This window comes from Bos javanicus, chromosome 15 (genome assembly GCF_032452875.1).
Source record: "Bos javanicus breed banteng chromosome 15, ARS-OSU_banteng_1.0, whole genome shotgun sequence".
Taxonomy (NCBI): Eukaryota; Metazoa; Chordata; class Mammalia; order Artiodactyla; family Bovidae; genus Bos; species Bos javanicus.
The window spans coordinates 25,213,182-25,239,435 of record NC_083882.1 but is presented as its reverse complement, the minus strand read 5'-3'; the positions used below and the strand labels follow the sequence as shown (position 1 = coordinate 25,239,435).

The window sequence follows — 26,254 nt, the reverse complement described above, 5'->3', positions numbered from 1 at the left end:
TGAATCGCAGCACGCCAGGCCTCCCTGTCCATCACCAACTCCTGGAGTTCACTGAGACTCACGTCCATCGAGTCAGTGATGCCATCCAGCCATCTCATCCTCTGTCGTCCCCTTCTCCTCCTGCCCCCAATCCCTCCCAGCATCAGAGTCTTTTCCAATGAGTCAACTCTTCGCATGAGGTGGCCAAAGTACTGGAGTTTCAGCTTTAGCATCATTCTTTCCAAAGAAATCCCAGGGCTGATCTTCAGAATGGACTGGTTGGATCTCCTTGCAGTCCAAGGGACTCTCAAGAGTCTTCTCCAACAACCACAGTTCAAAAGCATCAATTCTTCGGTGCTCAGCCTTCTTCACAGTCCAACTCTCACATCCATACATGACCACAGGAAAAACCATAGCCTTGACTAGACGGACCTTTGTTGGCAAAGTAATGTCTCTGCTTTTCAATATGATACCTAGGTTGGTCATAACTTTCCTTCCAAGGAGTAAGCATCTTTTAATTTCATGGCTGCAGTCACCATCTGCAGTGATTTTGGAGCCAAAAAGAAATAAAGTCTGACACTGTTTCCCCATCTATTTCCCATGAAGTGATGGGACCAGATGCCATGATCTTCATTTTCTGAATATTGAGCTTTAAGCCAACTTTTTCACTCTCCTCTATCACTTTCATCAATGGTCTTCATTAATTTTAACTATGCAATCATGCTTCCTGATTTCTTTACAAAAACAAATATCCAATAGTTCTTATGATATAAAGATCCCAATAACAACTAAATAAAAGAAGAGTCTAGGCTAATAAATGATAAAGGTATTGTGGAAGATTTTGAAGAATTGGAACTAACTCTTCTTGGGACTTCCAGAGTGGACTTTCCATTGATTACTCAGGGTCAAGGTGTGTTTATTCATGGTTTTATTGGTGATGGCCTTTCTGATCAGTGTGGGGTAATAACTCGTAGTTTTCATTTGCATTTCTCAGCTAATTAGTGATGCTGAGCATCTTTTTCATGGTGCTTTTCTGACTGTCTCTGAGGGACATTGTCACAACTGAAGCAGTGTTGGGGGGTGAGGAGGCTGAAATGTTGCTGCTAACATCTAGTGGGTAGAGGTCAAGGTGTATCTTCTGACAATGCACAGGACAGCCCCCAACAACAAATAATTACTGGCCCAGTTGAGAGTTCTACAATTGAGAGACCTGCCCCACAAAAAAATACCTAAGAGTAGGAATTATAAAGGTGTATGGTAAGTGCATCTTCAACTTTACCAGAAACAACCAAATTGTTTTCTAGAACATGTGTATTTTTGACATTCTCACCAGCAATGAAAGTGCCATGTCTTTACCAGCAGTTGAAATTGCAGAGTTTTCATTTTTTGTATTTTTTTTTTTTTTTTGCCATGCTAGTAGGTACATAGGATCAGCTCATCAGAGTTTTAATTTGGATGTCTTTAGTGCCAAATCACATGGATTATATATTTTTATTTTGCTTACTTGCCATCCATTATATCTTTTTGGTGAAGGATCTATTCAAGTTTGGGGGCCTAATTTTTAATTGAATTATTTGCTTTCTTACTGTTGAATTTTGAGAGTTCTTTTTATACAGTTGTCCCATGGACAATGTGGAGGTTGGGGGACCAACTCTCCACACAGTCAAAAATCCGAGTATAACTTACAGTCAGCTCTACTTACACTATGTGTCAGGTATACTAGAAGTATAACTCATGGTCATTTACAAACAGTAAATGCAACTCCTCCATACACTTGATTCCACATCCATGGATTCAATCAGCGGCAGATCCTGTAGAACTGGCATGTTTATTGTTGAAAACAATCCACATGTAAGTGGACCTGTGCTGTTCAAACTCATGTTAATCAAGTGTTCACTGTATTTTATAGATACAAGTGCTTTGTTGAATGTATAATTTGCAAATATTTTCTCCCATTCCGTTCCTTGTCATTTCATTCTCTCAACAGTATCTTTTGGAAAGAAAAATGTTTTAACTTTGATGAAGTCCCATATTATTATTTTTTTAATTTTATGGATCATGTTTTTAGCATTGTATCTGAGAAATCTGACTAACCACAGGAGGTTAAGATAATTTGCTTCCTTAAAACTTTTATGGGTTTAACACTTTATGATCCACTTGAGTTAATTTTTGTATAATTTGTGAGGTTTAGGTTGATATTCATTTTATTACCATACAGATGGCTGATGATTCTAACCACATTATTAAACTATCATTTTTCCATTGAACTTCCTTTCTACATTCCTCAAAAGTCAAGTCACCTTATTTGTGTGGCTACATTCCTGGACTTTCTATTCTGTTTTACTCACCTTTGTGTCTATTCCTTCATTAATTCTGTACTGTGTCAACTACTGTATCTTTATAATGAGTCTTGAATTATTTTAGTGTGGCTTCCAACTCTATTCTTCTTTTTAAAACTTGCTTTGTCTGTGCTACTTCCTTTGCTTTTCCATATAAATGTTAGAATTATCTTATCTAGATCAACAAAAATTCCTGTGAAGATTTTGTTTCAAATCATGTTAAATCTATAGTTTGATGACAGTTATATTGAGTCTTCCAATCCATGAACACTGTATGTGTTCAACACTGTATGAACATTTTTATGTATATAATTTTTTTTCAGTATTTTAAAGTTTCAGACTATAAATTCTGCCTTATTTGGTTGGGATTTTATCTCAGGATTTCATTTTTTAATCTCTTGTAAATGGCATTATGTAGATTGATGCTTTTGAACTGTGGTGTTGGAGAAGACTCTTGAGAGTCCCTTGGACTGCAAGGAGATCCAACCAGTCCATCCTAAAGGAGATCAGTCCGGAATATTCATTGGAGGGACTGACGCTGAAGCTGAAACTAATACTTTGGCCACCTGATGCAAAGAGCTGACTCATTTGAAAAGACCCTGATGCTGGGAAAGATTGAAGGCAGGAGGAGAAAGGGACGACAGAGGATGAGATGGTTGGATGGCATCCCGACTCAATGGACGTGGTTTGGGTGGACTCCAGGAGTTGGCGATGGACAGGGAGGCCTGGCGTGCTGCGGTTCATGGGGTCACAAAGAGTCTGACACGACTGAGTGACTGAACTGAACTGAAATAGCATTATGTGGGTTTTTATATCTGATTTTTCACTGCTAAAATTATGGTGTATAGAAAAAAACTGAATTTTGTGTTACCCTTATAACCTATGACCTTGATAAAATTACGTAATAGTTCTGGGAGCATTTTTGTCGGCTCTTCAGGATTTTCTATGTGGCCGATCAAGTCACCTGGGACAAATAGAGCAAATAGGTTCGGTTTTATCCCCTCATTTCCAGTGTATGTGCTTTACTTCCTCTTTCTTCTCTTGCTACAATGGCCAGCCCTTCCAGTATGATGTTAAACAGAAGTGGTGAAAATGGACATCCTTGCCTTCTTTACAGTCTCGGGGATTAAGAATCCTTTTCACCATTAAGAATTATGTTAGCTCTATATTTGCTATGGATGTACTTTAATGGGTTAAAGAGGTTCTCTTTCATTCCTAGCTTGCTAAAGGTTTTGTCATAAATGACATGTGAATCTTATCAAATGTTTTCTGTATAAATTGATATGATCAAGTATTTTTTTCTTCTGTAGCCTGTTGACATGGTTGAATATTTTGATTGATTTTTAAAAACACTAAACCAGCAATTGTATTCCTGGGATAAAATCCAGTTAGTTATGGTCTATTAGTCTTGTTCTATATTGCTAGGTTTGATTTGTTAATATTTTGTTGAGGATGTTTGCGCCTGTGTTCATAAAGCATATTGGTCTGTTATTTTATTTCCTTGTACTCTTTGGTTTGGGCATCAGTATAATGTTGGCCTAATAACATAATTTAGGGATTTTCCTTTCTCTTCTATCCTTTAGAAAAAGAGACTGCGTAAAATTAGTGTTCTTTATTTTTTAAGTATGTGATAGAATTTTACCATGTAAAATGACTATCTGGGCCTAGATATTTCTATTTTGGAAGAGTTTTAACTATTCAGAACATCTATTTATTCTTGGTGACTTTTGGTAGTTTATGTCATTAAGGTATTCATCCATTTTATCTAAGTTGCCAAATTTACATTCATAGAGTAGCTTGTGGTTTTCCATTATTATCTTTAATGTCTGTAATTTCCTTAATAATATCTCTTTTGCCAATGCTAATATTGGTTATTTATACCTACTCTTTCTTTTTTCAATATCAGTTTGGCTAAAGTTTGATCAATTCTATTAATCATTTTAAAGAACCAACTTTTGTTCTATTGATTTTCTCCATTGTATTTGTTTCCAATTTTAATGATTTCGACTGTAATATTCATTATTTCCTTATTTCTGCTTTCTCTTTCTTGTTCTGTAAGGTGGAAATTAGATTATTGATTTTGTACCTTTCTTCTTTTTTAAAATAACCACTTAATTTATAAATGAGTTATACATGAAAGAAAAAAAGAACAAATTCAAAAGTATAGTTGTTGACTCCTGCATTGCTCTTCTTTCACTTATAAATTTCACTCTACTACCTTAGCTGTACTGGAAACACAACAAATATTAATGTTATATTGCCATTTTTGTTTAGTTCAAAATGTTCTCTCATGTCCCTTGAAGCTTATTCTTTGATTCATGGGTTATGGAGAATTGTGTCACTTAATTTCCAAATGCTGAGAGATTTACCAGTTATTGTTCTGTTACTGATTTCCAGTATAATTTCATTATGGTCAGAGAACAAACTTTGTGTAATTTCAGTCACTTTAAAGTCTATTAAGGTTTATTTTATGACTTTAGATATGTTCTATCTTGGTGAATGTTTTATGTGCACTGAAAATATATATTCTGCTATTGCTGGGTGAAATGTTCTATAAATGTCAAACAGATTCAGTTAATTGTATTCTTTAGTTCTTCTATATTTTTGCTGACTGTTTTAGATTCCTAGGGCTGCCATTACAAATTGTCACTAATTTGGTGGCTTAAAACAACATAAATGTATTCTCTCACAGATATGAAGGCCAGAATTCTAAAATCAAGATGTCAACAGATACGATTCCTTCTGGGGGTTCTGAAGGAGCGTATACTCCATGCCTCTCTCCTAGCTTCTGGTGGATGCTGGCAGTCCTTGGTATTCTTGGCCTACAGAAGCATCACTGCCATCTCTGCCATCAGATTCACCTTCCCCTTGTGCATCCTCTCCCTTCTTCTCTTTTAAAAGGACACTTGTCATGGGCTTTAGGGTCCACCCAGGATGATTGCATCTCAAGATTAAAATCAAAGATGCAATTAAAGTTGCTAATCAGCTGACCTTAAAATAGGGAATACTGAATTATATTGAATTACCTAGGTGGGCCAAATGTAACAAGGGTCCTCAAAAGTAAAACAGGGGAAAAAAAAAAAAAAATAAAGGAGGAAGGCAAAGGAGGGAGGACCAGACAGCCAGCTAAGAAGAACTTGGCCCAAAGTTGCTGGCTTTCACTGATGGAGGAGCCAAGAAAAGCAGACAAATTCTAGAAGCTAGAAAAGGCAAGTACACTCTGTACTCTCCCACAGAGTGTCCAGAAAGGTGTACATACTGTCAACACCTTGACTTTAGCCCAGTTGAACCTCATTCTGGAATTTTGACCTCAAGAAACCTAACATAAAATACATTTGTATGGTGTAAGCCACCAAGTTGGTGATAATATGTCACAGCAGTGGTTATAATACAGTTATAACTACTGTCTTAAAGTTTTTCATGACTTCAACAGCTATGTGTCTAAGAGTTAGTAACTTTGCTTATTCTCCTGAAAGTTACAGTTTTCCGGGTTCCTCATATGCTAAATCGTTTTGGCTCAGATACTGGATATTTTAACTATTGTGCTATGAGGTTCGGGTCTTGTTAAACCCTAAAGATAATGTTGATTTTTTTTTTTTTAACCAGGCAATCAAACCTAGTTAGGGTAAACCCATAACTTCCAACCTACTTTTTACAAGCCCTAGTTTCAAGGTCCGTTCAGTTCTGTAAGCCTTTGCCTGTACTGTTTGAATCTGTCCCATGCATCTAACATCCAGTGGCCACCCTGGGACCTGGGCAATGTCCAGCCTGTAGTTCAATTCCCCCAAGCCTTTAGCATGCTATTTAGGGTAAGAGTGACACGGGCTAACCTCCGCTTTGTGGGATAACCCTTTTGAGCTTTGTCTTCTCTGCCCACTCTATGGAATCCCTACTTTTGGCCCTTCAGCCAGGCAAATGGGGCAAGAAGAAGGTTTCGTAGCCTGCATGAGAAACTTAACATGTTTCCCTATAACTCCTGTAGCACCTGAATCAGGCAGGAGCATTTGAACAAGGCCCAGGTGGCTCAGTGGTAAAGAATCTGCCCGACAGGCAGGAGACGTGGGTTTGATCCCTGAGTCTGGGACATCTCCTGGAGTAGGAAAATGGCACTCCAGCATTTTTGCCTGGGAAATCCCACGGACAAAGGAGCCTTGGGGGGCTACCGTCCATGGACTCACAAAGAACTGGGCACATCTTAGCTACTAAACAACAACAACAACTGATAAAGGCAATCTAAGTACCTCATGAGGATCTACTCTTAAGGGATATGCACTTCGGGCAAGATTCAGGTTGCAATGAGATGTTTAATCTGAACAGTAGTATAGCAGTGAGCGAACAAAAACTATTTTTAGACAACTGTAAATTCACACATATATAAAAATAACAATAGAATAAAGTAAATACAAAAAAATAAGAATAACAGAGAGACCTCATGTATCCTTTACCCAGTTTCAACAATAGCACCTTGTAAAACTGTAGTAAAATGTCACAACCAGCATATTGACACTGAATATAATCAAGATGGGGCTCCCCTGGTGGCTCAGATATTAAAGAACCTGCCTGCAATACAGGAGACCTAGGTTGGATCCCAGGTCAGGAAGATCCCCTGGAGAAGGGAATGGCTAACAACTCCAGTATTCTTGCCTGGAGAATTGATGGACAGAGGAGCCTGTCAGGCTACAGTCATAGGGTCACAAAGAGTAGGACATGACTGAGAGACTAACACTCAGATAATCAAGATACAGAATATTTCCATCACCATCTGCCTCCTTCATATAGCCCTTTTTAGTCACACTTAGTCCCTCCCATTCCCACCCCTTCTTAATCCATTATCCTTTATTCTCCCTTCCTCCATTGTTTGAAGAATATTGTGTAGTGAAATCACATAATATATGAGCCATAAATATGAGCTAGGGAAAACAATTTTGTGCCTGACCCTTAAAATGAGTCATAGAAAGGGGAATGTCTCTTTAAGATAGATAGTAGTAGTAGGGCGGGGATCAGGATTCAGCACTCAATTTCTCCTACCCAGTTGCCTCATTCCTTTGACAACCTGTTTCAAAGATACTTATTTCAAATATAAATATTAGGGATATATATATTTTTTCAAGTGTATATTAGAGATAAATATAGAGTAAATACAAATGCATATTAAATATAAATACTTAATTTAAATGCATTTATATTTCCCATATATAGGCCCTAATACATACTGTATTTTTCAGAAGACTCTAAGATCTTCTGAAAGATTTTAGAGTCTTCTAAGATATGTCTAACCAAATTTCACTAATATCACTACATAATCCTCCTATCATCCATCATGTTCTAATGATTGGTAGCTTCTATTCAACTCATTGACTGAAAATTTTGAAGACGTTGGCTTATATAGTCTTCATCATTAAAAATCCTGATAACCTCCAAGCAGCCCTCAACATCCAGGAGGCAACTCCTCCAATAACTGAATTTTTTTGTTCCTAAACTTTAAAAATCTAAAAAAGTCGTCAGGGACTTCCTGGTGGTCTAGAGGCTAAGACTCCTTTCTCCCAATGCAGGGGCGTGGGTTCGATTCCTGGTCAGGGAACTAAATCCAAGATCCTGCATGCCACAACAAAGACTTGGTACAGCCAAATAAATAATTTTTTTTTTTAATTCTTATTTTTAAAAAAAGATCCAGTGCTTCCCTGGTGGTTCAGTGGTAAAGAATCCACCCGCCAATGCAGGAGACATGTTTGATCCCTGTTCCAGGAAGATCCCACATGCCGCAGGGCAGCTTAGCCCATGCGCCACAACTAAGCCTGTGCCCTAGAGCCCAGGGACCTGCAGCTACTGAGCCCTGAAATCCACATGTCCCAGAGCCCATGCTCAGCAAGAAGAGAAGCCACCATGATGAGAAGCCCATGTACTGCAACTAGAGAGCAGCCACCGCTCACCTCAGACAGAGAAAAGCCCACACAGTAACAAAAACCCAGTACAGCCAAAAATAAATTAATTAATTAAAAAAAATTTTAATCCAAATAAATTTTTTTAAGTAGTCATATAGCAATTCAACTTTCTGTTACCCTTCCCTACTTAATTTTTTTCCCCACATTTTTTTCCTCTACTTCCTATTTACTTCTGTTAACTTCTTTCCATAGGAATTTAAATGTATTCACGTATCTCCCATATTATACAAAGAACTGCTATACTAAAACTTTTGCTTATTCCCTAAACCTACCCAGTTAAACTTCTCGGGAGTTCTTGTCAGTCTCTTTCTCTCCTCCCACTCACTTCACAGACCAGTGCTCTTTTTGTTCCTTGGGGCAATAGCTTTAGCAACATTTTTTTTTTCTTTTCTTAAATTTGTATTGCGGTATAGTAGATTTACATTGTGTTAGTTTCAGGTGTACAGCAAAGTGAATCAGTTATACATATACATATATCCAGAGCTGACTCATTTGAAAAGACCCTGATGCTGGGAAAGATTGAGGGCGGGAGGAGAAGGGGACGACAAAGGATGAGATGGCTGGATGGCATCACCAACTCAATGGACATGAGTTTGGGTAAACTCCAGGAGTTGGTGATGGACAGGGAGGCCTGGCATGCTGCGGTTCACGGGGTTGCAAAGAGTCGGACATGACTGAGCGACTGAACTGAACTGAACTGTTTCTTAGGTTCTTTTCCCATATAGACCATTACAGAGTACTGAGTAGAGTTTCTTGTGCTGTATAGTAGGCCCTTTCCTTTTCACTCTGTAGCTCACCCAAGGAATTGTCACCCTCATCAATAAGCTAAGCTGCCATTTATATTCTGCTGCTGCTGCTAAGTCGCTTCAATCGTGTCCAACTCTGTGCGACCCCATAGACAGCAGCCCATCAGGCTCCCCCGTCCCTGGGATTCTCCAGGCAAGAACACTGCAGTGGGTTGCCATTTCCTTCTCCAAAGCATGAAAGTGAAAAGTGAAAGTGAAGTTGCTCAGTCGTGTCTGATTCTTAGCGACCCCATGGACTGCAGCCTACCAGGCTCCTCCATCCATGGGATTTGCCAGGCAAGAGTACTGGAGTGGGGTGCCACTAAATCCATTTTTCTAAACAACATCTTTCTTAGCTTCAGCTTTGTATATTCAAGTCTATTGAAGCAACTTCTCCCTTTAGATGACCTAAAAGCACCTCCAACATAGACTGTTCATATCTAAACTTGTCTTTTTTCTTCCAAAACTATTTCTCTTACTCTATTCTATACTTCAACGAATGGCATCACCAGCCGGGCAGTTGTTATCTGGAATAATTCCTACTTAATTCCACATCCTCACCCTTGCCCCACAGTCAGTTTATTCCTGTCAATTCTAACTCAAATTCCTTGACTTTTTTCCATCCTCATTGTTATACCTTATTTCAGGTCACCATTATATCTCACCAAGACCACTGAGCAGTCCTTATTTTGTAATTTAAAGAAATTTATTTGTTAAGCACCTACTATGTGCCAACCACTGTTCTGGGCACTTGGGATATACCAACAAATAAATAATGATAAAAATCCTTCTCTTATGGAGGTCACCTTACAGCAGGCCAAGAGAGACAATAATCAATGAACAGAGTAAATAAATAAATTATATAGTATTTTAGAAAGTGAAAAGTATTATCGTTATTTTTTAAAGTCAGAGTAAGGGAAATGCTAAGTGGTGGGGTGGGGGTCATTTCTAGTGCTAAATAAAGATGACATTTGAGCAAAGACCTGAAGGCAGAGCACTAGCTACATGAAAACTTGGAGGAAGAAAAAGCAGAGGAATTGGCCAGTGCAAGAATACCTAGATCCTTTTTTATGAAAGGTCCTAAATCCTTTCATAAAAAACCCTGACTAAGACACTGAGCCAGGAAGTCTGAACCCCGCCATGTTTCCCCTGAAGTTGGGAGCATGGCATTTTTCTTTTAGAAATACAATCTCAGGATCTTGAACACAAAGATTATGTCCTATATTTCTGTATCCCTAATACCCAGTTCAGCCCTGACACACAATCTATACCCAACAAAGGTTTGTTGAATGAATGATTGGATCAGGCTGAGCCTGGAGGCAGGGAAATTAATGAGGGGACTATTTCAACACCATAGATGAGAAATGACAAAGGACTTGACTAAATCAAGACTCTGGGGATGGAGATAAAAGGATAGATACGAGAGAAACAGGAGGTAGAATTTAGGAGATTCGTGACTGATTGCTTGTGCAGAGAGAATTGGTTTAGTTGACTAATGGGCTGAGGCAACACAGGAGACATAGGAGAAAGCACAGAGAATTTGTTTCCATATGATTCTGTTTTGCCAAGGACGGAGGCAAGGAAGAAGATAACCTCTGTGTGCTTTTCTCTGTGTTGGTAACACTAGTGAAACTGAGGTGCAGATAACCAAGGAATGAATTCAAGAGTGAGGCACAGAAAAGATCTCAGATCTGGAAATACAAAGGCAGTGATTCTCAAACTTCAGTGAGTGTGAGAATCAGCTGGGGGACTTGTTGAAACTTTATCATTCTGTTCATTTTTATTGGGGTACAGTTGTCTTCTGGTCTAAAGTAAAGTTATTCATATATATATACATATATATATATATATATATGTATATATATATTCTTTTTCAGATTCTTTTTCATTATAGGTTATTACAAGATATTGAATAAAATTCCCTGTTCTATATAGTAGGTCCTGCTGTTTTTCTATTTGGCGGGGGGGGGGCTGTGCTGCACAGCATGTGGTATCTTTAGCTCCCCAAGCAGAAATCAGTTCCCTGTTGTGGAATCAGAGTCTGAACCACTGGATCACCAAGGTCCCTCTATTTTGTATACAGTTGTGTGTATCTGTTAATCCTAAACTCCTAATTTACCCCTCCCCCATCCCTACTTTCCCTTTAGTAACCATAAGATTGTTTTCCAAGTCTGTGAGTCTATTTCTGTTCTGAAAATAACCTCACTTGTATCATTTATTATATTCCACAAATAAGTGATATCATACAACATTTGTCTTTCTCTGACTTGCTGAGTGAACTTAGTATGATAAACTCTAGCTCCATCCATGTTGCTGCAAATGGCATTATTTCATTCTTTTATATGGCTGAGTAATATCCCACTGAGTATGTATTCCACATCTTCTTTATCCATTCCTCTGTTGATGGACACTTAGGTTGCTTCCATGTCTTGGCTGTTGTAAACAGTGCTGTTATGAACATTGGTGTACTTGTATCTTTTCTGATTAGATTTTTCAAAACTTCATTTTAGGCTCAAGTCCAGAGATTTGTTTTTAGCAGCTTTGGAGTAGGGCTCAGGAATCTGCATTTTACACACACATGCACAAACATGGGCATTTCAGTGCAGATTGTCCAGGCCTCACTTTTAAGAAACACAAATATTTGTGGATGGGACCTGAGCATATGAATTAAAGAGTACAAGCATGAACAAGAAGAAGATTGATGGAAGAAATCTAGAAGACACATATTTACAGAGAGGGTTCACAGAGAGGAAGTTTCTGAGCTGTGGTTTGAGAGCTCTACAGTTTACCAGTTTCCATCATTGTCTGAACGTCCTAGATTTGCGGTCCTTCTCATTTGGAGGTGAGGGTCTGTATTAGACCAAGGTGGAATAGATAACTTTGAAAAGAAGCTCGGCTCAAATTTAGAAGACGCTTGAATGGTTAAGGAGTTGATCTCTTCAGCACTGCCCTCTGAAAGCCATTGGTGAAAGTTTTTGATCAGGACAAGAAGATGATGAAAACAGACTTTTGAAAGATCAGATTTGTACTGAATGGTTGAGAAGAGGAAAAAGTAAAGCAAAATCAGTTCTTAAAAAGACTGAGGAAAAGGAAAAATCAAGAAACATGAACTGAACTATGTAAAGAATTGTGACAGACCACGCAGAAGTGCCGCGGAGAGGAGCTACCCCACGCCCAAGGTCAGGGGTGGCAACCGAGAGTGCCAGGCTGTGTGCGTGCAGGAGGGCCGAGAGGAACTACTCCACGTTCAAGGTCAGGAGGGGCAACATCATCCAAAGTAAAGAGCAGCTATGAAGAGACACCCCACGTCCAAGGTAAGAGAAACCCAAGTAAGTCGGTAGGTTTTGCAAGAGGGCATCAGAGGGCAGACCTGAAACCATACTCACAGAAAACTAGCCAATCTGATCACACAGACCACAGCCTTGTCTAACTCAATGAAACCCAGCTGTGCCGTCTGGGGCCACTCAAGACGGAGGGGTCATAGTGGAGAGGTCTGACAGAATGTGGTCCACTGGAGAAGGGAATGGCAAACCACTTCAGTATTCTTGCCTTGAGAACCCCATGAACAGTATGAAAAGGCAAAATGATAGGATACTGAAAGAGGAACTCCCCAGGTCAGTAGGTGCCCAATATGCTACTGGAGATCAATGGAGAAATAACTCCAGAAAGAATGAAGGGATGGAGCCAAAGCAAAAACAATACCCAGTTGTGAATGTGACTGGTGATAGAAGCAAGGTCCCATGCTGTAAAGAGCAATATTGCATAGGAACCTGGAATGTTAGGTCCATGAGTCAAGGCAAATTGGAAGTGGTCAAACAAGAGATGACAAGAGTGAATGTCGACATTCTAGGAATCAGTGGCTAAAATGGACTGGAATGGGTGAATTTAACTCAGATGATCCTTATATCTACTACTGCAGGTAGGAATCCCTCAGAAGAAATGGAGTGGCCATCATGCTCAACAAAAGAGTCCGAAATGCAGTATTTGGATGCAATCTCAAAAACAACAGAATGATCTCTGTTCATTTCCAAGGCAAACCATTCAATATCATGATGATCCAAGCCTATGCCCCAAGCAGTAAGGCTGAAAAAGCTGAAGTTGAACGGTTCTGTGAAGACCTACAAGACCTTTTAGAACTAACACCCAAAAAAGATGTCCTTTTCATTATAGGGGACTGGAATGCAAAAGTAGGAAGTCAAGACACACCTGGAGTAACAGGCAAATTTGGCCTTGGAGTACGGAATGAAGCAGGGCAAAGGATAACAGACTTTTGCCAAGAGAACGCACTGGTCATAGTAAACACCCACTTCCAACAACACAAGAGAAGACTCTACATATGGATATCACCAGATGGTCAACACCGAAATCAGATTGATTATGTTCTTTGCAGCCAAAGATGGAGAAGCTCTATACAGTCAGCAAAAACAAGACTGGGAGCTGACTGTGGCTCAGATCATGAACTCCTTATTGCCAAATTCAGACTGAAATTGAAGAAAGTAGGGAAAAGTAAAGTAGGTCATTCAGGTATGACCTAAATCAAATCCCTTATGATTATACAGTGGAAGTGAGAAATAGGTTTAAGGGACTAGATCTGATAGACAGAGTACCTGAAGAACTACGGACAGAGGTTCGTGACATTGTACAGAAGACAGGGATCAAGACCATCCCCATGGAAAGGAAATGCAAAAAAGAAAATGGCTGTCTGAGGAGGCCTTACAAATAGCTGTGAAAAGAAGAGAAGTGAAAAGCAAAGGAGAAAAGAAAAAATATAAGCATCTGAATGCAGAGTTCCAAAGAATAGCAAGGATAGATAAGAAAGCCTTCCTCAGCAATCAGCGCAAAGAAATAGAGGAAAACAATAGAATGGGAAAGACTAGAGACCTCTTCAAGAAAATTAGAGATACCAAGGGAACATTTCATGCAAAGATAGGCTCAATAAAGGACAGAAATGGTATGGACCTAACAGAAGCAGAAGATATTAAGAAGAGATGGCAAGAATACATAGAAGAACTGTACAAAAAGATCTTCATGACCCAGATAATCACAATGATGTGATCACTCACCTAGAGCCAGACATCCTGGAATGTGAAGTCCAGTGGCCTTAAAAGCATCACTATGAACAAAGCTAGTGGAGGTAAGGAATTCCAGTTGAGCTATTTCAAATCCTGAAAAATGATGTGAAAGTGCTACACTCAATATGCCAGCAAATTTGGAAAACTCAGCAGTGGCCACAGGACTAGAAAAGGTCAGTTTTCATTCCAATCCCAAAGAAAAGCAATGCCAAAGAATGTTCAAACTACCGCACAATTGCACTCATCTCACACGCTAGTAAAGTAATGCTCAAAATTCTCCAAGCCAGGCTTCAGCAATATGTGAACCGTGAACTTCCTGATGTTCAAGCTGGAATTTAGATAAGGCAGAGGGACCAGAGATCAAATTGCCAACATCCAATGGATCATCGAAAAAGGAAGAGAGTTCCAAAAAACATCTATTTCTGCTTTATTAACTATGCCAAAGCCTTTGACTGTGTGGATCACAATAAACTGTGGGAAATTCTGAAAGAGAGGGAAATACCAGACCACCTGACCTTCCTCTTGAGAAACCTATATGCAGGTCAGGAAGCAACAGTTAGAACTGGACATGGAACAACAGACTGGTTTCAAATAGGAAAAAGAGTACGTCAAAGCTGTATATTATCACCCTGCTTATTTAACTTATATGCAGAGTACATCATGAGAAACGCTGGCCTGGATGAAGCACAAGCTGGAATCAAGATTGCCAGGAGAAATATCAATAACCTCAGATATGCAGATGACACCACCCTTATGGCAGAAAGTGAAGAGGAACTCAAAAGCCTCTTGAAGAAAGTGAAAGAGGAGAGTGAAAAAATTGGCTTAAATCTCAACATTCAGAAAACTAAAATCATGGCATCTGGTCCCATCTCTTCATGGGAAATAGATAGGGAAACAGTGGAAACAATGTCAGATTTTATTTTTGGGGCTCCAAAATCACTGCAGATGGTGACTGCAGCCATGAAATTAAAAGACACTTACTCCTTGGAAGGAAAGTTATGACCAACCTAGATAGCATATTCAAAAGCAGAGACATTACTTTGCTAACAAAGGTCCATCTAGGCAAGGCTATGGTTTTTCCAGTAGTCACGTATGGATATGACAGTTGGACTGTGAAGAAAGCTGAGCGCTGAAGAATTGACGCTTTTGAACTGTGGTGTTGGAGAAGACTTTTGAGTCCCTTGGACTGCAAGGAGATCCAACCAGTCCATTCTAAAGGAGATCAGTCCTGGGTGTTCTTTGGAAGGAATGATGCTAAAGCTGAAACTCCAGTACTTTGGCCACCTCATGCGAAGAGTTGACTCATTGGAAAAGACCCTGAGGCTGGGAGGGATTGTGGGCAGGAGGAAAAGGGGACGACAGAAGATGAGATGGCTAGATGGCATCACCGACTCGATGCACATGAGTTTGGATGAATTCTGGGAGTTGGTGATGGACAAGGAGGTCTGGCGTGCTGTGATTCATGGGATTGGAAAGAGTCGGACACAACTGAGTGACTGAACTGAACTGATGTAAAGAATTGGAAAAAAAAAAAACTGAAAAAGGCAAGGACTGACATGGAGATAATTGGATTGGAGGCTCAGAGGCCAAGGTTGGAGAAAACGCTTAGGCAGAATGGTTAGCAGTACCAAACACTACATAGAGGCTGCAATCTACCTGTCACTCAAAAAATAAGAATAATAGAATGCATATTGTTAAAGGAATTACTGCTTAACAAAGGATGACCTTGAGATGGTACAGGGAGGGAGGTGGCGGGGGGTGGGTTCAGGATGGGGAACACGTGTACGCCCGTGGTGGATTCACGTTGATGTGTGGCAGAACCAATACAATATTGTAAAGTAAAAAAGAAAAAAAAAAAAGGATCCTCTCACCCACATCTATTGCTAAGATTACATGCTTTTAACATTTAATTCTTGCGTTAATCCCAGTGAACATTCCAACATTCCATTGTGACCTTTTCTGAAATGCTGAAAAAGGAAACAATACCTACCTTTGTATGGTCTTTGAGAGAGAAGGAAATGACCCAGAAAGCTAATACGAACATCCACATCAGCAGTAATTTATGAGCTATGGTATTTGGAAATAAAGCGAGGAGCCTATAAGAGAGGACAGGAAAAATAGTCACATGTTGAATCAAATAAACATGACATTGCTCTGCATACCTAGCTTCCTCCTCAGTACTTTTCCAGAATAGCTTATGTTCTAGACAGCTGCCCTTTTCTGGGTTTCCAAGATGTTCCATCGTAGGTTCTATTAGAAATCAGAAACAACTGTCCTCCCCAAAGAAAAGAACTGAACTAGTTGAAGCAGGATAGAACTCCTGGTTCCTAACTCTCAGATGAATTTTTCATTTGAGTCATATCAGGGATCTCGCATTAATGGCTTAGCAGTTGTTGCAGCGGCAGCAGCAGGTGTAGTGAGGTTTTACAGCTGTTTACCCTAAGAAACAGGTTTTTTTTTCTGATGCCCTCTAATGAATTCTGGTCTCTAAATCTCTCTCAGACACACACACACACACACACACACACACACACGCATGCACGCACACACACACACACGCATATATGCATTATCTGGTATCCTGTCTCCCTGAAGCAGGTGAGGCTTCCTTCTAAATCTCCCTTTTGCTTTCTTAGGCAGCTTATTCCACCTCAGGTTTTTAATTGCCTCATGTTGAAGTAGTTTAGAAACATTGCCATAAAGGGCAAGAGTATATTCTTTAGAGAAGGTCACTGTTGAGTGGCCAGAATTTTAGTTTGTTTTGCAAACATAGAATGCCAAAAGTATGTGGCAAAGAGCTAAATTATGGCAACATTTCCCAAACTTCTTTTGCCTGAGACACACAGTAAGATCATATTAAATCTCATTTCAGGGCACACACACACATGTATACACACACATATCACAAGTTTCATAAACAATGCTTATTTGTACTGCATCCATTGTACTATGATATTTTCTAGTTATTATATTTATTCTATGTGACTATTTCATTTTATTTATTTATTTATTTATTTTTATAGCCCCGGAGCCTCGCCGTCCGCGCCGCAGACGCGTCGCCGCCCCCGGTGAGCCGCTCAGACGCCGCCCGGGAACGGTGGAAGGACACGAAAAGGAGTACCCTCGGCCGGGCGGAGGGACACCACTTCAGCTCGCCGTGACTATTTCATTTTAAAAGTATTTTTTTCATGCCCCAATAAAACTCATTTTCATCCCCTACGGGGTGGCACCATTTGAAAATCCCTGATGAGTCTATGGTTCTCCCTCCTGTTTCTGCCATTATACCTACAAATAAGAGTTGGACAGTACCTATGAATGAATGTCTTCTCCATCATATTCTCATATTCTCCCACAGGAATTACAGCCGTCCAGACTTTCTTCAGATAAAGCAGTCTTTGCATTTATTTCGGGACTGGACTTTGCCTATAAGCTTCATTGATCAAAAGCTGAAATGCCATTGGTGGCTCAAGTGTGACTCATAGGATCACAGCCCTGCCCCTGCTCACTTCACAGAGCCAGAGAAAGAAGCCAGGAGGAGGAAGAAATTCATTTTAGAAAACAGACACATCTAATCCCAGCCCATGGTCACCTCTTACTGCAGTCTTACACTTTTTACGTATTTACATAATGAATTTCCCTTGCTTATGCCCTCATTTCCCTGTCACGTGGAATTAGTTACTTACACAAAAGCAGAAGTATCTAAAAAACTGGAAAGAAGGAAAATAGCCTTTGACCACAGTTGCTGAATGACTAAGATTTTATTTGACTGGTTCTTCTCAACATTCAGGTTGTATTCTTTGTAAAGTCTTCCCCTTGCTCTAAGCAACTACATCGATTGAGCAATCCAACAATGATGATCTAGATTAAATCTCAGGCTGTAAAAGGAGGAGGCATAGGTCTTAATCACACCGTAGCCTGCCTCTGTAACAGGATAGGGGAGCATCCAAAAGAGAAAATTCTATGGACAGAGCCCATAGAATGGACTCCATGCTAAAATTCTATTGGCAAAGATTCAGACACGTCTGAGCGACTGAGTATGCATGCACACTTGCATAACGATAACTATAGAGATGAATATCTAGGTAGAGATGTGTATATAGGTGTTGTTCTTTAGGCACTAAGTCATGTCTGATTCTGCAACCCTACGGACTGTAGCCCATCAGGCTCCTCTGTCCATGGATTTCCTGGACAAGAATACTAGAGTGGCTTGCCATTTCCTTCTCCAAAAGATCTTCCCAAGCCAGGGGTTGAACCCAGGTCTCCTGCGTTTGCAGGTGGATTCTTTACCAGTGAACCACCAGGGAAGCCCATATATAGATAGACATATGTTTATTTCACATACATACTATGATGTACACATAACATTTGTGTGTTTGCATCTGTATTAATCTATACATATAACTGTATGGCTATCAGGACTGTGATCACAGCATGTAGAAGACTGGCACAGAGATTGAGTAGATAATTTCTAAAGGAATATATTGAAAGAAAAGAGATCTAGATCCTGCCAATCCTTCCCTGCCCTTCTAAGGCATATTTCTGTCTACTGCCTTGTACTACTCAAATTCTGACAATGATAATAGTGCATCCAGGATTCTTAAAGTAAACCCTAACAGCCTTCTCTCATGTAGAAATAAGTGAAAACACTTGGCTCCCTAAATTTTTGATGATAAATGTATGCTCTGAGCCACAGCATAATTCCCACAGTCCCTTAGATAATAGCATAGTAAACAGACAAATGCTTTGTACCCCTAAAATATGTAATTAACTCATTTTGTTTATATAAGAGTTGCTGAGCTAGTTGGGATAGTTACTACCACCCTGAGACACAGAGAGGATCTACAAAACTGGCCTGAGGTCACCGCGTCAGCAACTGAGCTGCAGTTAGAGCTGAGGTGAGGCTAGCTGAGGCTAGCCTCTGAGCTGAGGCTAGAGCTCCCAGCCCTGGACTTGTGCAAGCCCGCACTCCATAGGAATGGGTGTGGTGGGTTCAGCGTGTGTCTCCACATCACAGAGACCAATTTGAAAGGAAAGAAGTGTAATGAAGGAGAACTATTTTTGGTTGATATAACAAAGCCTTGGCTTTTGCTTCTCAAATTAAAATTACTTTGCTCAATGGCAGGGATGGTATGAAGCCACATTCGAGGGGAAGAGGGTACTTATATACTTCAAAAGTACACTTTTCCTATAGTGTTAATTTTACTCAATGATTTGGTGGGTGAGGGGGGAGTAAAAATATTTAATTGGAAAATAACTTAGACAATTTTGTCAATTTAAACTTTAGCATACCCCAAGGGAAATGCAACACTGGCATAAAAAGAAAAGATGGCCAAGGAATCTTACCCCCTTAGTGGGGTCTTTTTCACTCACATCCAGAAGTCCTGGAAGCTTAAATTCCCTTCTAGTCTGCTTTTGGAATACATTCACAGAGAAATTTGAGCTAAATGCAGAAAAACTCCCCTGGCACACACTCAGGAAACTATGACAATGTGTCAGCGTGTTGCCAGCGCTCTGGTGGGAGAGGCGGCCTTGACCTCATAAACATAAACATCCAGTCTGGCAACAGTGGGAGAAGGGGATGAACATTTGCCCTCGCCAGAACATTAAGAACCCATTCCTGATATTTCCATCCATTTGGACAGACCTTAATGATTTTTTATAAAAAGGTACCCAGTCTCCTCAACTTCTTCCTGTTCGAGAAGGCCTGGCTTGGTGTGGTGCTGCCTAGACAACGTAGGTAAGCTTCTCTGATTCTGGGGTTCAGTATTAGAAAGGCCACTTACCTACAGATATAAGCCACCTTCTCCAATGCCAGATTTCTTATAAGTAACAGTGAATTTGGGGGTGGGGCAATGTTTTCCATTTGCTTTTTTCTAATTCCTCAACTGTGTGCCGTCAATTACATGATGCTGATACATCTTCTCAGTTAATTCTTTTTTTTAATATTTATTTATTTCCTTGGCTGCACAGAGTTTTCACTGAGGCACACCAGATCTTCCATCTTTGTTGCAGTATATGAGATCTTTTTTAGTTGTGGCATGAGGGATCTTTAGCTGTGGCATGTGAACTCTCATTTGAGGCATGTGGGATCTCGTTCCCTGATCAGAGATCAAACCCAGATCCCCTGAACTGGGAGAATGGAGTTTTAGCCACTGCACCACCAGCAAAGTTCCTTCATTTCATTCTTATAAACTTGGAGAGTTAGAAAGCATCATCCCCAATACATAGACAGAGAAACAAGGCTCAGAAAAATTAAATAACTTGCATTTTCTTGCATAAGCCCATGTCTAGGTCTGAGTCTAAACTTGAGGGAGGAGTATAAACTGTGGTCATGGATCATATCTGATCTGTGGCCTGTTTTTGTAAGTAAAGTGTTCCTTGGAAGACAGCCATTCCTATTTGCTTACATATTGTCTAGGACTGCTTTTCCTCTGAAACAGCAGATTTGAATAATTGTGATAGAGAGCATGTGATCCAAAAGGCTAAAATTTTTGCTATCTGGCCATTGACAGGAAAATTTGCCTTCGATATTGTGTCTAAGCAGTCTAATAACTTATTAGATTAGTAAGAGTGAAAAATCCAGGAGGCTACAGGAAGAAAAGGAGGGTGTACTCACTAAGAGGAGCAGTGAGGTGGCAGAGAAATTACAGCTAATGACAAGCTGTAATGTATGCCCATGGGTCTGATTCTCTAAAGTGGTGAAAAGGGGAAGAAGATCACTGGATTGAAAAGGCAAGAAACTATGAGGGTTTAGATGTCAGATGTGTCATCCAGATGACTATTGAAAACACGTGGAATGAAAGCAAAATTTAGGGTGGAAAGAAGGTCATGAACTCAATACTAAACTCAATTACAATGTAAGGGAAAGATTGATACATGGCAAATAAAGGAGGGTGTGATGGGTATTAGCAGAAGAGAATGATCCTCAAAAATTAGGGGGAATTCTACAGAAGAAAATGGAGATTTAATTGTTTGAAAGCAGCTCTGTTGATGGCAGCCCTCGCTTTCTACTGGCTCCTTGCCACTTACACTGATATATCTAGTACCCAGTAATCACCTAAGGCCATCACAGATCATAGTGATCTACTGGCTGACATGTCCTTTTGTATCACTAACAAATTTCTGTATGTGTGTGGGTAGTCACTCAGTTGTATCCAACTGTTTGCAATCCTTTGGACTGCAGCCCACCAGACTCTTTTGTCCATGGGATTCTCCAGGCAAGAATACTGGAGTGGGTTGCCATGACCTCCTCCAGGGGATCTTCCTGATCCAGGAATCGAACCCATGTCTCCTGTGTCTCCTGCATTGCAGGTGGACTCTTTACCTGCTAAGTCATCAGGGAAACCTTATAAATTTCTAGGCATTTTTATTTGAATTGCTGTTAAAGGCTGCTTGCATATCTTGGCTATTGTAAATAGTGCTATAATTTTGAAGCGACACCTACAGGAAGATTCTTTACCACTGAGCCACCAGGGAAGCCCTATAGTGGAATATTACTCGGCTATAAATAATGAATTTACAGCCACATGGATAGGCCTAGATATTATCATACTGAGAGAAGTAAGGCAGAAAAAGACAAATATCAAATTATATCACTCATATGTGGAATATAATTTTTTAAATGATACAAATGAACTTATTTATAAAACAGAATCAGACTTACAGATGTGAAAAACAAGCTTATGGTTCCCAAAGGGAAACAGGTGGGGAGGGATAAATCAGGAGCTTAGGATGAACATACATACTACCATCTACAACATTCAGAAAACGAAGCTCATGGCATCCGGTCCCATCACTTCATGGCAAATAGATGGGGAAACAGTGGAAACAGTGTCAGACTTTATTTTTTTGGGCTCCAAAATCACTGCAGATGGTGACTGCATGAAATTCAAAGGCACTTACTCCTTGGAAGAAAATTTATGACCAACCGAGATAACATATTCAAAAGCAGAGACATTACTTTGCCAACAAAGGTTTGTCTAGTCAAGGCTATGGTTTTTCCTGTGGTCATGTATGGATGTGAGGGTTGGACTGTAAAGAAAGCTGAGAGCCAAAGAATTGATGCTTTTGAACTGTGGTTGTTGGAGAAGACTCTTGAGAGTCCCTTGGACTGCAAGGAGATCCAACCAGTCCATTCTAAAGGAGATCAGTCCTGGGTGTTCTTTGGAAGGAATGATGCTAAAGCTGAAACTCCAGTACTTTGGCCACCTCATGCGAAGAGTTGACTAATTGGAAAAGACTCTGATGCTGGGAGGGATTGGGGGCAGGAGGAGAAGGGGACAACAGAGGATGAGATGGTTGGATGGCATCACTGACTTGACGGAGGTGAGTTTGAGTGAACTCTGGGAGTTGGTGATGGACAGGGAGGCCTGGCATGCTGCGATTCATGGGGTCGCAAAGAGTCGGACACGACTGAGCGACTGAACTGAACTGAACTGATATACAAGTTGGATAACTAACAAGGACATACTGTAAAACACAGGGAACTCTACTTAATACTCTGTAATGGCCTATATAGGAAAAGAATCTAATAAGGAATGGATGTGTGGATACATACAACTGATTCACTTTGCTGTACATCTGAAACAAACCCAACATTGCAAATCAACTATAATAAAATTAAAATTTTGAAAACAACAACAACAAAGAGTCATTTACCAAAAATCACAGCATCTGCTGCTCCACGTGCACATAATTCAATGAGGATCTGCAGACAAATAAAAATGTGTGTAACTAAACAAAAAAACATTTGTTGTTAAAGCGACTATATAGGAGACCTCCAAGGTGACGTTCTAAGAATCTCCCCATTTCAAATACTATCACATTCAACTTTCTACATATAATATTCATATCACACTAGGAGAAAATAACAAAGCAGTGCTGCAATGTAGATTCTGCTCCCTTAGCTCCCACCACCAGTACCTATGTGAACTCTCTCTGCACCAATCTCATGGTGGACTGGCTTAAACTTTAACCTTAGAAAACCACAAGTGACTGTATTTAGTGGGTTTTGGGGTTTGTTCAGGTACAGACAAAACCAAGAATGGTTTCCAATCTATGTTTCATGTTTAGTACCATCCAACCCAAAACACAGTGATTGATTTTCCCTCAATTTGTTTCTAGTATGTGATGCCTTTTGCTATTTGGACATATATCCCACATAACTGTAAATTTTTTGTTTTAACAGCTTTATCAAGTTATAATATCCATTCGGTAAAATTACCCACTTTAAGTGCTTAGTTCACTGACTTTTAATAAATGTACTTAATTATCAAACCATTACAAAAATCAATTTTAGAATATCTTTATCACCCCCAAAGACTCCTTGTCTGCATATTCACACCTCCAGCTCCAGGCAACCACTAATCTTCTTCCAGTCACTTGGCCTTTTCTGGATATTTCATATAAATATTAATTGTTCAATATATGGTATTTTATGCCTGGCTGTTTTTTCTTAGCATACGTCTTATATTTTTATTATTATTATTGAACTATAGTTGATTTACAATATTGTGCTAATTTCATGTGTACAACAAAGTGATTCCTATACAAATATTTCTTTTCAGATTCTTTTCTGTTATATATTTTCTCTTCAAGAGTTTTGTAGATTTGCTGTAACAATGGGACTATAATCCATTTTGAGTTTGTCTTCATATAAGCTATGAGGAAGTATTCTAACTTTATTTTTGTGTGTGAATATGCAGTTGTCCTGTGTGGATTGCAATAAACTGTGGAAAATTCTTAAAGAATTGGGAATACCAGATCACCTGACCTGCCTCTTGAGAAACCTATATGCAGGTCAGGAAGCAACAGTTAGAACTGGACATGGAACAACAGACTGGTTCCAAATAGGAAAAGGAGCACGTCAAGGCTGTATATTGTCACCCTGCTTGTTTAACTTATCTGCAGAGTACATCATGAGAAACGATGGGCTGGATGAAGCACAAGCTGGAATCAAGATTGCTGGGAGAAATATTAATAACCTCAGTTATGCAGATGACATCACCCTTATGGCAGAAAGTGAAGAGGAACTAAAAAGCCTCTTGATGAAAGTGAAAAAGGAGAGTGAAAAAGTTGGCTTTAAAAAGCTCAACATTCAGAAAACGAAGATCATAGCATCTGGTCCCATCACTTCATGGGAAATAGATAGAGAAACAGTGAAAACAGTGTCAGACTTTATTTTTGGGGGCTCCAAAATCACTGCAGATGGTGATTGCAGCCATGAAAATAAAAGATGCTTACTCCTTGGAAGGAAAGTTATGACCAACCTAGATAGCATATTCAAAAGCAGAGACATTACTTTGCCAACAAAGGTCTGTCTAGTCAAGGCTATGGTTTTTCCAGTAGTCACGTATGGATGTGAGTTGGACTGTGAAGAAAGCTGAGCACCGAAGAATTGATGCTTTTGCACTGTGGTGTTGGAGAAAACTCTTGAGAGTCCCTTGGCCTGCAAGGAGATTCAACCAGTTCATTCTAAAGGATATCAACCCTGGGTGTTCTTTGGAAGGAATGATGCTAAAGCTGAAACTCCAGTACTTTGGCCACCTCATGAGAAGATTTGACTTATTGGAAAAGACTCTGATGCTGGGAGGGATTGGAGGCAGGAAGAGAAGGGGACGACAGAGGATGAGATGGTTGGATGGCATCACCGACTTGATGGAGGTGAGTCTGAGTGAACTCTGGGAGTTGGTGATGGACAGGGAGGCCTGGCGTGCTGCGATTCATGGGGTCGCAAAGAGTCGGACACGACTGAGCGACTGAACTGAAGTGAACTGAACTGAGCACCATTTGTCAAATAAGCTATGCAAACTATGTCTCTGCTTTTTAATATACTGTCTAGATTGGTCATAGTTTTTCTTCAAAGGAGGAGGCATCTTTTAATTTCATGGCTGCAGTCACCATCTGCAGTGATTTTTGTAATCCAAGAAAATTAAGTCTCTCACTTTTTCCATTATTTCTCCATCTATTTGCCAGGAAGTGATGGGACCAGATGGTATGATCTCAGTTTTGGGAATTTGAGTTTTAAGCAAACTTTTTCACTCTCCTTTTTCACTTTCATCAAGAGGCTCTTTAGTTCCTCTTCGCTTTCTGCCATAAAGGTGGTTTTCATCTACATATCTGAGGTTATTGTTATTTCTCCTGGCAATCTTGATTCCAGCTTGTGCTTCATCCAGCCCAGCATTTCACATGATGTACTCTGAATATAAGTTAAATAAGCAGCATGACAATATATAGCCTTGACATACTTCTTTCCTAATTTTGAACCAGTCTGTTGTTCCATGTCCAGTTCTAACTATTGCTGCTTCTTGACCTGCATTCAGTTTTGCAGGAGGCAGGTAAGGTGTTCTGGTATTCCCATCTCGTTAAGAATTTTCCACAATTTGTTGTGATCCACAGGGTCATTAACCTATGAAATTACCCAGCCCATAAAAACTAACCATGCCACATTTAAAGGCTGTTGTACTTGCCCTTTGCGATGACACACACTCTGTCTGTGGAGTATGTTTCTGTCTTAATAAGTATACTTATTACATATCATTTTGTCTCTCACTGAATTCATTCTGTGATGAGACATTAAGAACCTGAACTTCATTAGGTCCTAAAACCAAATCTCAGTTGGAAGACCATGGGTTTTGGCTAGATTTGAGTCCCAGCCACGTGGGTTAGAGTCCCAAGCAGGATTTTGACTGGGTTCAAGCCCCAGCCATGTGGGTTCAAGTCCCAAACTGGGTTTTGGCTGGGTTCAAGTTCCAACACATGGGTTCAATTCCCAATCTGAGGTAAATGGTTTCAGAATCTTTTATTAATTTCATTTTCAGATTTTTCATTGGTAATTTATAGAAATATTATTGGTTTTGGTATATTGACCTTATACTCTGTAGCTTTGCTGAACTTATTTACTTTTTCTAATAGTCTGGAAGTGTATTATTTTATACTATCCTAGTTGGAGCTGGCTGAGCTTCTTGGATATGCAGATTAGTGTTTTTCATTAAATTTGAGAAAGTTTCAAGTTATTTCTTCTAATAGTTTTCCTATTTTTTTATTTCCCCTCTCCTGTGGTTTGCCTATGATGTGTATGTTCACGTACTTAAAATTGTGCCACATACCTATGAGAACATATCTATTTTTCTCATGAT

At 39.7% G+C, this 26,254-nt stretch overlaps 1 protein-coding gene across 1 annotated transcript in view; it reads right to left on the bottom strand.

Moving 5' to 3' along the window:
- LOC133261767 (NXPE family member 2-like) overlaps nucleotides 1-17,649 on the bottom strand; it is a 40,599-nt gene extending 22,950 nt beyond the window's left edge. Inside the window, exons 1-2 of the mRNA XM_061440374.1 lie at nucleotides 17,427-17,649; nucleotides 16,108-16,213 (exon numbers count right to left, since the gene is read on the bottom strand). Coding sequence (XP_061296358.1) covers nucleotides 16,108-16,213; nucleotides 17,427-17,518 — 198 coding nt within the window. The 5' untranslated portion in view covers nucleotides 17,519-17,649. The remainder of the gene's footprint in view (nucleotides 1-16,107; nucleotides 16,214-17,426) is intronic.
- Between the last annotated feature and the right edge of the window lie 8,605 nt (nucleotides 17,650-26,254).